This window comes from Melanotaenia boesemani, chromosome 4 (genome assembly GCF_017639745.1).
Source record: "Melanotaenia boesemani isolate fMelBoe1 chromosome 4, fMelBoe1.pri, whole genome shotgun sequence".
Lineage (NCBI taxonomy): Eukaryota > Metazoa > Chordata > Actinopteri > Atheriniformes > Melanotaeniidae > Melanotaenia > Melanotaenia boesemani.
This window is the reverse complement of record NC_055685.1, coordinates 16,046,208-16,060,777: the sequence shown is the minus strand read 5'-3', so window position 1 is coordinate 16,060,777 and position 14,570 is coordinate 16,046,208. Positions and strand designations below refer to the sequence as shown.

Genomic DNA, 14,570 nt, shown 5'->3' with positions numbered 1-14,570 from the left:
GTCAGACATTTCCCAGTCAGGTAGTTTCCAGTCAGACGGTTCCAAATCAGGCAGTTCCCAGCCAGACATTTCCCAGTCAGGCAGTTCCCAGTCAGACTGTTCCCAGTCAGACATTTCCCAGTCAGACATTTCCCAGTCAGACACTTCCCAGTCAGGCAGTTTCCAGCAAATCTCCAAATTCATATAAGAGATCAAAATGACATCACCTGACAGCATTTACCAAATTAATCTGATGTTCAGTTGGAAGTATTTTCTAACTTAAATCCATATGAATTTATACATTTGACTGGATTATAAATTCTCTCTTTGTATGTTTCACTTCTGTTAGACAACTCACTAAATAAAAAAGGGTTTTTTTTTGTCACAAATTCTGTTACAACCATATTGTTATTATTTATATTATTTACTGTTTCAGTTTCAGTAGCAGTGGATTGGAAGCAGCATTAACAGTCAGGTTAGCAAAGAAAAGCAGATGGACCATAACCCTGTTCATTTCATAAACGTAGCAGGTCTTTATAATAAAAAATATAATCTGAGGAGCCTGGGTCCCTGTCTAGCCTAAATCTTTTTTCACGCTCAACAGATAGATCCCAAATAAACTCAGCTGTCAGCAATGTTGGAGTGGCTGATATTTATTTCTGCACATTGGAACTAAACAATCTTAGTCTTAAGATTGCAGGGAACGTCTGTTGTTTAAACATCAACAAAAAACTTCAACCTATCAGCAGGCAGACTATAAATTACTTCTCCAAAAACCAGTAACATTGCTACACATACAGGATCCACCAGTACTACATTTCTCCCTCTGGTAGTACCTGATAGTACCTGGTAGTACCTGATATTGGACAAGAAGATATTTGTTGATCATTGTGGTTTAGGATGCATACTGTTATCTGAATCCAACACGGCATGCTAATTGCTTCTTTCTCTTTCTTTTTCTTTTTCTATCCCCCTAGAAAAAATTATGAAAAAACGGGAAAAAATATTGCAGATGATATTTTAAATTGAGCTTTAGAAGTTTGCAATTATTATTATTTTAATAACTGATAAACCAAGTGATAAAATTAGGCCTAAAGAAGAAATTCCAGACAAATTAAGGTCTCCTTTTTTTGTTTGTTTGTTTGTTTTTTTGTTTGTTTTTTACAATACTGCAAATGGAATATGTTCGAGTAATCATTGCAGCTGTGGTCATTATATTTGTCAGCTTTTAAAAAAGTCTTACACTCAACTAGTGAGTAAAAATGTCTTCTCTCTAACTGAAATATATTTACACAGATGTCAAATCTTTGTTGTCACAGTATTGTTGCTCCAGCAGCTATGGCATGTGGCAACCAATTGCCCCATGGGCATGTCACGCAAGCACACAAATGCACAGCACAAAGCCAGCATACATGCCCACACACATATATACACACCTGTAAACATATACCATGTGCTGGTATGTCAGCAACTGTCTCCTCCTCTCATCACATCCATATACACATCTCCTCCTTCCTCCCCACCCACAGAGCCTCCCCCGATGTTGTGGCCTGCCTGTGACAGTAATTGAGGGAAGCTGGCCGGAACAGTGTGAAGATGGGGGTGGAGGAGGAAAGGATGGGAGGAGAGAGAGAGATGAAAAGAGGAAGGGAGGGGGAAGTCATTCATCTGAGACCCATGGATGTGGAATGGCATATTACAGGTCTAATGTGTAATTAGATAGATAGGGAATAAGGTCAGTGTGCTCAGATTGAGGGTAATTGCTGTTGGAACAGTGCCATCTAGTGGTGAAGTGGTAAACGGTAGGCCTTATCCTCAGGTGGACAGTTTGTGGACTGAATACGATCCAATTAGAATTTAACAATGATTGATGACATATTTCTCACCATCTGCAAATGGTATATCTGTGATTGTTTATTTCTCAAACTGTGCAGTGCTGCTGTCACATGCTTTCACAGAGAATGGGACGTTTGTTTTCATCATGTGGTGTCTGTGCTGCCTGCCAGCTAATTTAAATCTGGTATACTGTTTTGTTTTGGAAATTATTTCACTTTAAACTTAGCCTAGTGTACAATTAAATGACATGTGAATTACAATACAATACAATGTCATTGTTTCAATGCTCATGTTTACATATTTCATTTGATAATGTTGCATCCCAAATAAGAAATCCAGACCTCCATGACAACACTTCTTGACGTCAGTGTTTAGTGGAGACCCCCTGAAAGCAGATCACATAACGGGAAGCTGTTAAAGCTGTCAGGCCAGTTTTTAACACAGAGAAATTACCACATTGATGTCTAACGATGTTCTCACCCTGTGTTATAAGTCTGTCCCAATACATGTTTGTACACTTTTTTTTTTTATAGCAAATCATCATGTTTTTTCAGATCTGTCAGATACTATCAGATGTAATCCATTCATCCATGCAGTAATATGGATGCTAGCATGCTGCAAGAGCTCTTGAAATACAGCCATGTTTATTTCTCAGTTTTTCTCTACTATATACTCTATGATGTGCTTTTTTATATCTTAAAAAAATTAAATTAACTAATCTATCAGAAATGCCAAACACATGACACATGACTACTTTAGACATTAGGAAAAAGCATGGTTATTGCTAAATCAAAAACGGGATTGCTGGTTATCCCGCTGCCTAAATATCACAGTGCTTGGGATATTCACCTTTTAACATACAAATGCATGTGTGTGTATACGCGCTGGCACACCCTTCCTTCGTTCTATTACATGGGCCAGTGACTGCGCCATCTCTCCAGTTTCACCCCTCTGCTCTCCCAGACGTCTCATATAGCCCAGAGGGATGGTGTTGATGTGGGAGGCAGAGGAGGGAAGAGGGCGGGTGACTACACACATTATCTCTGAGAGAAGCTCAGTCCGCATGGCTGCAACCCTAATCTCCCCTCTGCTGACTTCAACATCTAACATTTGGTTCCAATATCGTCACATTGCTCTTAAGAACCGATAACTGCATTATTCCCTGTGGTAAAAAATAAGTGAGAAGCATCATGTTAGATTACAGTTCATGAACTTTTATAGTTTTATTTGTTTTTTGTTTTTTGTTTTTTTGCTGTTGTTTTTTTGTTTGTCTGTTTGTTTGTTTGTCTTTTTAAGTAAAGAGGGACGAACACTGAGCTGTTTGTAAAAAAATGAAATTATTTGACTTATCTTATACAAAAAGTTTACAGCAGAATATTTGATTATGAAAAATGAATCCTCTTCCTTTCTAATTACTCTGTTTCATATTTATCTTTACAGGTCTATGTCTATGACTATGTCCGGGCAGGTGGGAAATAATAGTGCTGCAATTCCAGTGAACACTAGTTTTAAATTAGAGTCACTTCTGCCCCCTAGTGGCCACATGATAAAATCCCACAAAGTCCTTTTGTGGCAGAGCGTTTTATACATGGTAGTCCAAGGTTTGCTGATGGTAAAATAATGATCATGAAGATAAGTGTAATTTGAACTATAATGACAGTTGTTGGGACATTACATACTAATCTAAACAATTAACTCTTATCAAAGAGCAAAGGTCGCTCATTTAGAACAGAAGTCGTTGCTTTATTGGCATGAAAGTAATGAGTCATGAAATCTTCATAACCAATCGCCAGCTTATCATGTGATGTTATTTTGTTGCGATAGGTTTCCCTTTCTGTTCATTTCAAGTCAGGAAATTACAAAGAAAAGGGCCAAAACCATTAATTCCAACAATTTGACCTTCATATTAAAGCTACTAGTTTAACAAATGCACACTTTTAAGTTTAAAAAGCAATTTTCTTTATGTTTGGTGTAGTTTTTTAATACACTTGAAATGGTTTTAGGTTTAAATGTTTATTTTAATGGAAGTCATTCAACAATGAGGTTTGTTACACACTTTATAACTCAGTCACGCCCATTTCCTCTGTGTCTGATACTGTTTTTAGGATGTAGTGGTGTCATGATCAGACCACACAGTATCTCCACTGACTAAACACCCCTTCAGCCAATGACTAGCACAGAGGAAGTGAGCTATGGCAATTAATGCCCAATGGGGCCCTTCGTGGGCAGATTATTTTGTTTGGACATAATTCACAAAATGATTGAAACGTCACCATTGACTTCCTAAACTTCACTATTCAAAATTCTGACGGAAGCTGGACTACGAAAGGGCACAGACAACACAGTACAGGAAAAAACACCTCTGCTGAAGCTTACCGTTGATCAAGTCTGATTTGTATCCTTCCATCTATATATATATAAAATATATGATCTTCTTTTATAGTGCTCATAAAAGAAAGGAGAGTGAATATTACCAGTAAAAGACATTATCCTGTAATATTCTACCTTTTAGTCTGTATATGTGCACTTGCAGCTTTCTGGATTTTGGTTTTGTGTTCAAATGACACCCTTCAGTGAGACTGTATTTTTGCTTAGCATGAAGGTATTTTATTCACCCACAGAGCGGATCTTACTCTGTGTGGCAGGAACTCATCAAGGGGAAGAGCTGATCACATATGTTTAGAAAAACCTCATGGACCACTGCTAAACTATGGGGAACAAATTCTAATAAAATGGAAAATACTGATAAGATAGCTGCCATCAAAAGAAAGCTATGTTTTTAACTTTGCCATGTCAGCTTTGCCATATTAGCTCCTAGTTCAAATACATCTAAATTTATATCTATAGTTCATGAATAGGTTTAGCTACACAACAATGAGCTAGAAATTACAGAAAAAGGCAGTTAATCCCCCTTTTCTCTTTTACCTTCTTTTCCCTTGTGCCTGCCTACTTAACACCCAGAGAATATCCAAGCCTTTAAACACAAGGCTGCTTGAATTACATGGAATATAAAATGAGCCAGTCCACAGTAATTATCTTAGTACAAGAAAGGGAATTTAATTAAAAAATACAAATTAGAGAATGCCCTTTTTTTTCTTTTTTGCTGTTATACACACAAGAAGCTATTCCTCTATAAAGATTTCAGAAAGTCAGTGGTTTTGTTTGTGTAAGCATATACTAAAGGTGCTGCCAGTAATCACAGCCATAATATAAAGGACTGATGCCACCTCCCTGTTAATCATTGCCCAAGCATGGAAGTACCCAAATGTTACCTTTATTATCCAGTCTGTTAAGGACGTCCTGGAAAAACACACGACTACAAGCTCTATCACAGTAAATTTCAATAGCTCCAGGAAGAATACAAAAGCTAAAATGTGCTTATTGTTAGAATGTGGCCCAACTCTGACCCCAGGCAGACACATCATGTCAGAATACAACAGATTCTTTGTTAGAGGAGGCAGCTAACATACAACCTGTACGTTAGTATTTAGGCTGTTAATTTCTTTAGTCTATACTCATTCATTCCATTGTCCATTTCAATGTTAGTATTGAAGACGAGTCATTTGTATGTGGGTGGTGGCTGCTCCATGCACATGTGACTGACAACGAGATTATGTCAGCAGAAGCAAATCCAGAGTGCTCTCAGTTATTTCCTATCTGTCCCACCACGCTGTTCTTCATCTGCAGCCCAGTCCATGAAAATCTGCGGCTTTACACACCCCAGCCCGCTCACAAAAATGTTTTAATAGCATGTGTATGATGAAATGAGACTAAGGGTGACACACACACATACACACACTTCCACATACACTCACCAATTGCTACCGGCTGTGTTGTACATCTGGCTGTAAGAGTCAAGACTATGAAGTAATGTGAATTTTAGAGAACATCATCAGGGGTAGTTTCAGGCTGATTTTTAATTTATTATGAGCCCACTGTGAGAAGTCATAATATAAATAAGTCTTTTGATCGTTTGAAGTCATAGTGATCAAACCAAAACTGAGATGTTTGCAGAAATATGAAACCTGTTCAGTTACTATGAGAGCACGATTCAGCATTACAAAGCATTTCTTTGTGCTTGACATTTGGCTCCGAGAAAAACACATCAATAGACCTACATTCATATGTAGAGAGAGAGTGCAGGCATACAAATACCTCACAGCTGATCACAAACTCCGTTTCAAATAGTGTCATTAACTTTTCTAAATATAAGCAACAACTCAATATTCTCTGAAAATTATATAAATACAAGGTCCACCAATCAGTTTTACTAGCACACTGCACAACCACTACAGTTATTTAGCTTCACGCCCTCATAAACAGCACATCTTTGTGCATCTGTTTAGCTCATTAAACCTTGAGCCAGTCAGGGACTTTTATGTATTTACCATTGTCTTTCCAAGGACACGTATTTATTTATGTGTCTGTAATCTTGGTATGTGTGTCTGTGTGTGTGTAGGTGTGTGTGTGCGTGCTTTCTCTTTTTAAGCTATTTTATACGACAGTATGATTGTTTTCCTTTTTTATCATTTTGTTGCTTGTTTGGCTGTATGGTTTGTAGTCATTACACAGACAAAGTTGTAAATAAAAGATAAAATGTTGAATTTGAGTTTTAAAATGAAATTACACAACAAATATTTAGTGTATAATATAGTGTAAATATCTACAAGCAGCATGCAGAGAAACCTCAGGGTGATTCATGACTGTGTGGAGGCACTGCTAAATACTGTATCACCTTGGAACAAAGTTGTAATTTTCTTCTTTGTTTTCTTTGAATGACCAATCTTTTTAATTGAAAAATATTTTCTTCTCTGTTTTGAATCAACAAGTTTTTGTTTCCTCTCTATTTTCAGGAGCAAGGACATCCACCATGATGAGTAGGGTTATATGCAGTACTAGGCATCTGTTTTTCCACAACAAATAGGCCTACTATAAATTAATAAGAAAAATCATTCTGTGAGAGCCCCATGAGCACTGTGAAAGTGAAAAGGTTGATATAGGATGTAGCAGAACAGGAAAATATTTTACAAGCAGCAATTCTCCACTAATAGGAACAGTGGAGGTGAGTGGAGAGAACTTCTCATACATAATATTACACAAAGGGCTTTATGCAATAAAAACGCCCATTAAGTAACCCCAAGTATTTAATAATAGCCTCTCTCTGTCTGGCTGTTGTTTCTCTGCTCAAGGAAGGTGTCCAGACAAGTGAATTTCAAAGCAAATACATCGGCCTATCAAAGACTTTATCTGCAACACAGTACACTGTGAATTATGTGTACTTAACCTAAGTCACGGTTTATAATGTGTCTTTGATGCAATGAGCAGTCTGCAAATAGTGGAGGAAGAGCGTCTTCTTCTCAGGATATATACGATGAGTCAAACTGAAGCATAACAAAGAGCTTAATTCAAGATCTAAACTCAGCTTGAAGAAATAATTAAGACTATTTGACAAGTATGTGGAAGATCCTGTCAAAATGCAACAAAGCAATGAGCTAGTATGGAAGTAGTGCATTTACTCCTCACACTGTGGTGAAATACCACATAGTGTGTAGAATTTCTATGAGAAGCTATAGATGTAAGGTTCTAATGTGCAAAACCATTCCCATAGCATGTGGATAAAAAAAAAAAAAAAAAAAATGCGGTGACATTGTTTGAAAAATTCATTCATATAATTTACATGTTATTTAAATTTCTGGTTAAGTGTTTTAACATGAACATGAAGTATTTTACTGCAACAGCAAATGTTTGTAGAAGACTTTGAACAGAGGTAGACAAAAACACTGCGTGTTGCAGAGTTTTGAAGGTGTTCTGTCACTAGAAATCCAGCAATATGAACAATGTAAATTAATACAAATCTTAAACAATTCCTTAGCAGGCGGCTTTAGCAATAAAAAGAGGCTACATTTAAGATTAAAAATAAACAGAGGATTTCAAACAGTCAGCAGGAGGTGATTTCATTCAAAAGAAATACAAGGGCAGGTATTCCCCTTCTCTGCGGCCGAGGACCGTGGTTTAGAGCGCACAGCTGCAGCGTTTCATTGTACAAAGCAGTGTTTGGTGGTATAAATTATATGAAACAAAGGGAAAAAGTAGAGCAACCGAATCAGGTACTGTTACATCAGTGAGAGTACATGAGGCATGGTATCAAGAGGAGCATATAACTAACATAATTATTCCCATGTCTCAAATTCCTCACATTGTTAAACTGAGCAGTGTGTGACATTTAGCAATGGACTGATGGTTCTTTTTTTTTTTTTAGAATTATTTATTCTGATCAAAAGATGTTTCAAACACTAATGAAATAAAATAAGTCCTTAAAAAAATTCTTGGGTGCTATTAAAAACAAGTTGTTTTTGTCCCCTTTATTGAATGAGAAAAATAAACACAATCTTTCCAGACCTAAAATTGAGCATGAACGACACAAGCAATAATGTCTGCAGTCATTTACAGTCCCCTTTTGCTCACATACAGGCAAACACCCGCAGACAAACACACACACACACCAGAGGGGACTTCCAGGCCTACACACCTCCACCCACACTCAACCTCTATTGCTAAAGGCTGAACCTCCAGACAAACACACATTCCTTACAGATCTGCTCACATTTACACAGATACACAAAGAATTAAGATAACTGACACACGCAGACACACACTACCTCGACCATTCAGACTTCTGTGGCAGCGACAGGCAAAGACCTCGTATGACTTCGTATAATGGTACACAAATCAATAAGCTGACAATGAGCTTTTCTTCATCATGTCACTGTTTTCACACTCACATCACTTTTTGCATTTTTTTCTAAATTTCAACTTTTAATGGGAATTTAACACATTTTTTATCTGAGGCAGTAATCCATGTGAACAAATGCATTTGTTGGTTTTTGACATAAGAAGGATTAAGTAAATCCCGTTTGTCAATAAACATTTAAACTGAGATTTCATTCGAATGTTGCTGTTATGTAACTTAGATGGGTCCTCCTACTGCTTAGGATAAAAGAGAATTGGGCATAATTGACCTTACAGGGCCTGCACAGCTGGCAAAACTTTCTGTTTATGATTTGTCAGTTCAAGACAAGCCACTGTTTATAATTACTCTGTGCTCCACAATTCAAACTTCTTCAAATGGGTAAGGATGTGAAAGTTTAGCAATGCTTGCAAAACAGGCTATAAAAAGCCATTGGGGCATTTCAGCCTGCAAATTCCATTGTCCAAAATGCCATTAAAAGGTAATAGATAGCAGGGGAAAAAAGTAAAGTCAAAACATGTTTCACATTTAAACAACGATTTTTCTTTTTTGTCTGATGTGTAGACCTGTTTTCTGCAGCGTTGCCCAACCCTTCCCACACAAATTGCATGATTCCCTTTAAAAAGGAACTGTTTTTAGTATAACTGAGTGTAGAGTAGTTATCCTCTTCTTCGCAAGTGCCTTTTATAAAGGGGGCTTTATAAAGGGGGCTGCATAAGTATATAGTGATGCATCAGTGAAATATAACTGGTTTATCAATCTGGTACCTGAGAGAGGTCAAACAGCACAAACGGTGCCATATGCTCATGGCACATTATGCAGTTCTGCCTGGACATGCCTGTGTGAAAACATTTTTAAAACTGCAGGTTCTTTTATTTTATTTATTTATTTATTTATGTTTTTTTGTAGTTCCCAAAGATAGGCCTACTCATCAGAAAATACTGTACTCGTGCCAAGATGAAATTACGCTGCCGTCCTGTGATTCAAAGGTGGTTTTCACTCTGGGTTTATGACAGACACAGAATTTAAAATTTCTTCTGTGATCCAGGTATTTTTATTTTGACACACAATAACACTTATCTTGACTCTGACACTTATGTAGTAATATCACATTTCTTAGCTTTCTATTAAAACCAAGATAATATGTACAGCCCTTGTGGTTGTGAAAATAAGATTTTGTGTCAGTCATTTTTGACAGGAAGCAGAAAAAAGCAGGCCTTGTGATGAATAGATTAGGTGTTACATGTGCTGTCCAAACAAAATGTGTTCTCTGTGTTCCTTTTAAAACGTCACACACACATTTTTGCCTTTACACTGAGTACCTTTACAGACAATGACATGTGAAAGATGTCTGATTACCTGCACGGTGACACCTAGAACTTAAAAATATCTTCAAATTATATTGTGCAGTCAAGTGTCAGTCTGAGTGTAGCCTTACACATTAGCAATCATTTAAGTCCAAGACACACCAGCAGCAGTCATTCAAAGAACCATATCAGAAACTGTGTATGTTGCTCACAACCATGCTGAATAATCACAAACCCTAAAACTGTTCATAATCACACACCTACATTAAGATATTTAATGTGTGTGGCTTGTTTTGACAGAGAATGAAACAGAGAAGGGAACTATGAGCTAACATAAAAAGAAGCCACACACTTCCCACGCTGTGTGTCCATGCTAAGCTAGCAACATGCAAGCCAGTACAGGTCTGAATAAACATGTTTGTGCCAGAAATGAATTTAAACAATATTATTATACTTTGATACAAAGTTGTTGTTATCTGTTCTCACACACAGATCTGCTAAATTTCACTACTGTCCATAATGTTATTTAGCAGCATGCTATTTAGTTTGCCTTTACATTTGGTAATAAAAATTATTTTAATAAATAAGTAATTAGTAAGGCACCTAATGGCCATAAAACATCTGATCAGGGGCTTTTAACTATATCACTTTAGCTTCCCTATAGCCAGTGGTCATTTTTAACTTTTGTTAAACAGTTAAAGGTTATGTCTGCTCCTCTGATGCTGCTATTAAACATATAAACTTTTATGAATCTTGGTCATCATCTATATGAATGAACTGTGAGGCTCCAATTTGTTAGAACACTTGTTGTGTAGTCTAAACTTTTACAAACAATAAGATTGTTTTATTTCTAGCAGTACCAGTGTATAAATACAGAGTAAAAATGCCCAGGCACAAGTCTAAAAAAATAAATAAGTAAAAATGAGTAAATAAATGATTATCCTACCAAATTCAATTGTGATTTTGCGAAGTAACCAGTTCCCAAATAATGCATGTCCTTAGTACAAATATTAGACCTATTGTAGTACATGTTCACCACGTTATTCTTTAAACTTTAAACAGCTATTACTGTATATTTGCCCCAAATTCAATAAAATCTTGTCTTAAAATGTCAATAATTTATTTTCTATATCCATCCTATACATCCATCCGTCCATCCATACATTTTCTATACTTTGTTTAATTTGGGGTCGCTGGAAGGTTGGAGCCTATCTCTCTTCCAGCAAGAAGCGGATTACATCTGTCTTTTCTTAAAATGTCCCCTAGCCTATAATAATTCACCATGGACCTGGTTTGTGCTTTCATTTTTCTGTCGTCTTCTGATTCTGCTAAGTAATTAATTAATAAATTAGTATTAATTAATTGGAAGAATTAATAAGTATTAAGATATTCGTTGAAATAAAATGTTGCTAGTTGCCACTACAATATATTTAAGTACATATTTGTCTTCTTCAAGAAAACTACAGTGGGCTGCCTGAAGAAATAAGCTATTTAAGCTACTTTAATACGGTGACATCAGTGTTTATTTTAAATAAGGACACGAACAAACGATTAAACAGCTTCATTCCGCCGGTTTTTGTTGTGTTTTTCCGTAAAATAGGTGGCTTTCGTTGGCCGGCAGCAGAAGTAAAAGCAGCGAGAGGTTAAGTTCAGCACTGTCAAATGTAGCTGCTCTTGCGCATGCGCATGACGCTGACACTGCAGCACCAGACGATGACGCCACCCATTCATTAATACAGACAAGCCCAGACACACACCGACTGGACAAACGCAGTAAACTAAGCCTGCTCAGGCAACCGGTGTCCCGGGGACAAAGAAACTAATTGAAGACCAAAAACTGCGGTACACACCAACAACAAACTGTGAGTATTTAATATACACTTTTTTTTTTATTCAGCTATTGCCGTTCCTCAAATAAGCATCACCAGGCTACCTGTCAAAACAGTCTGTCACGGATGTTATCGACGCAGATTTGTGGACGTGACAATGACTCTCGAGGATGATCTGACAACAGCTGCGGCACAGGGAAATACGGCACATGTACGGGAACTTTTGCAGGCAGGAGCTGAGGTTAACGGGGTGAATCGTTTTGGACGGACCGCACTTCAGGTCAGTATCACGAGCAGCGCTACATTACCCAACAAAAAAATAGCGATCAAACTTACATCTGCCTTTTGGACGGAGTCAACAAGTAGCAAAGAAATCTGCTCCATAGCTCCCCACAGAGCAGGGAATTATGACCGGGCTGTTTTGAAAACGCGTCTGGAAACGACGCACTGTTCGTGAGTTTAGTGACCTGATGAAACAACTGCTGTTTTCTTCAACGTTTAGATTCCTTTCATATCAATGCCATAACAGCAGTTGCCTTAAAATAAAATGAAACTAAGTTTATACGTAGCATTTGAACGGCTGCAAAGCACACAATAGGTCTTATATTGAATGTTTTGAATTGGACACAACATACACACTATGTTATTATTATTATTATTATTATTATTATTATTATTATTATTATTATTATTAACTAAGCCAAACTGCGTCAGGTTCAATTTTAAATATGTTAAAAAAAAAAAAAATTAGTGCTGCAGCATAATCGTGTGATAATAGCAGTGTTTGCCGGCTATTACACTCCCTAATTCCTACACAAATATCTGATTCACGTGAGACTTATCCCATTCTTTATTTTTAAAAATAGATTTTCAGATTCCAACAGAAATTGAGCTTATTAACCTATAGCTAGTTATAAGAACGTTTTTTTTAACAAGTGTTTATCATTAGCTGTTATTGTGTTTGTGAAAGACTAGATCCGACCCAGTCCCTGTGCCTTTGGTTTATTTTCTTCAAATGATCAAGTTTATAAATGGCAGTGATGATAAATGGGCATAATGTTTTTTATTATTATCATTTAAAAATGATTTTGATTTAACTGAAAATGTTCTTTTATGAATTTGCAGCGAAATTAATCATATATGCCTGCTGGATTAGTCCAATAAAGGTGTGTGAAGGTCTTGCTTCCAGAGCTTATTGTGGTTAATTCCATATAAATAAATTCAATAGCGCTGTAGTCTACAAGGTAAAACATGTGTGTGTGTCCGTGTGTGTTAGAGAGAGAGAGAAATAGTGACATTTCTGTGTTACGGCCTTGCAATTAAATGAAATCACATGATTGTTTTTTAAGATGTCGTTTATGTTCTCATAAAGGTGATGATGATGGGGAGCGCGCCTGTGGCTCGGGTGTTATTGGAGCACGGAGCAGATCCAAATGTGGCGGACATTAGCACCGGGACCACCCCGCTGCACGACGCGGCCAGCTTGGGTTTTCTGGACACGGTGCGGTTGCTGTTGCAAGCCCAAGCGAATCCGCAGGCCAGGGACAAAGCAACGTATCTACCCGTTGATTTGGCCAGACAGAACGGACACACAGGTGTTGTTGCTTTGCTGGAGACTCTGCTGTAAAACTTGGCCTGCTCGTGGGCGATGTGACATTTTTTTATTTCATGGTTCTGTGTGAGGACTGCAAACAGGCCTGAAGAGGCCTGTAGCCTAAATGATTTCTTGACTGTTTTGCTCTGTATGTCTTTGATATTTATTTGTTATTTAATGCTCTATGCATTATATTTTATTTAATAATCAGGGCTGTCGACAGTCTTGCTTATGGCTAATGAGAAAATCATGCAACCGGATATTCTTATTGTAAAGGTCTACTTCAACACATTTAGTTGCTGTCTGTTTTCCATTGTATGAGTGATCATAAGCCCTTTGCTGTACATGGTTTGTGTAATATTTGTATACTATTTTAACGATAGCATTAGATTTTGTTTAATGTTCTGAGATTAGTTTTTTTTTTTTTGTTGTTGTTTGTTTGTTTTTTACTTCAGTCTTTGTTAAACATTTAACCAAAAATACTTGATAAGCCATGCAAAATGTTTTGCACATATTTACGTTTAACTGATGCACAATTATGAAGCCTAATTATTTTACAATCTAGTTTCCTGTTTGTTTAGATGACATCCAGATTCCGGATATTCTATGCACTTTAATAAAGTGCCTTTTTTCTTTTTCTTGGGGGTTTGTGTGTTTTGAACAGGGTTAAAGCATACCTAATGGAAACATAAATCAAATTACTGTTCAGAAAATTAAAAAAAAAGAAAACAAGCAAAGACGATTTAACTTTTTAATGCTGTTGTTTGAAGGATTAAATTGTGGCAGCGCCTGTAAGGGACATGCAACCTCGGGGCAAGAATTAAAACTTTAGTGAGGATGACCTCTCTTGTTTTCTTATTTAGCGGATTTTTTTAAATGAATTTTCAAGAGATGCAGGTCAGATACAGCTATTCTTCGACCTTTGTAACATGCAAAACAGATGATACGCTCGCGACGCTCACGTTCATGTTGGTACAGGAGCTGTTCTGCTACAAGCGGCTTAAGGCTTTAACGCCACAGCAAGATGAAGGCTGATCGGTCACTGCTCTTGTTTCAAACACAAATTATACCAGGACACCTATTTGTCATTAAACTTGAAAATGACCCAAACTGTTTAATGTAAGCATCCTGAACATTTTATATATGTGAACAATAGGCGTCGCATCATGGCCTAAATAAACGTTTGTCAGAACTGTTTTAAATACCACACGGGTTTTATGGCTTTATTTAGTCAAAAAAGATTTAACTTTTTAACTTTTAACTAAGGTTTAAATATT

General features: G+C 36.9%; 1 protein-coding gene across 2 annotated transcripts; it reads left to right on the top strand.

Moving 5' to 3' along the window:
* Positions 1-11,588: 11,588 nt before the first annotated feature.
* cdkn2a/b (cyclin-dependent kinase inhibitor 2A/B (p15, inhibits CDK4)) lies at positions 11,589-13,931 on the top strand. 2 transcript variants are annotated; one of them, XM_041983420.1, is made up of 3 exons: positions 11,589-11,732; positions 11,841-11,979; positions 13,072-13,931. In XM_041983420.1, exons 2-3 carry the CDS (start codon positions 11,857-11,859, stop codon positions 13,324-13,326), a joined length of 378 nt encoding a protein of 125 aa, XP_041839354.1. In that variant the 5' UTR covers positions 11,589-11,732; positions 11,841-11,856; the 3' UTR covers positions 13,327-13,931. The 2 variants fall into 2 exon arrangements, with proteins under 2 accessions (XP_041839354.1, XP_041839355.1); XM_041983421.1 differs by having other exon boundaries at positions 11,594-11,732; positions 11,816-11,979.
* Positions 13,932-14,570: the final 639 nt, after the last annotated feature.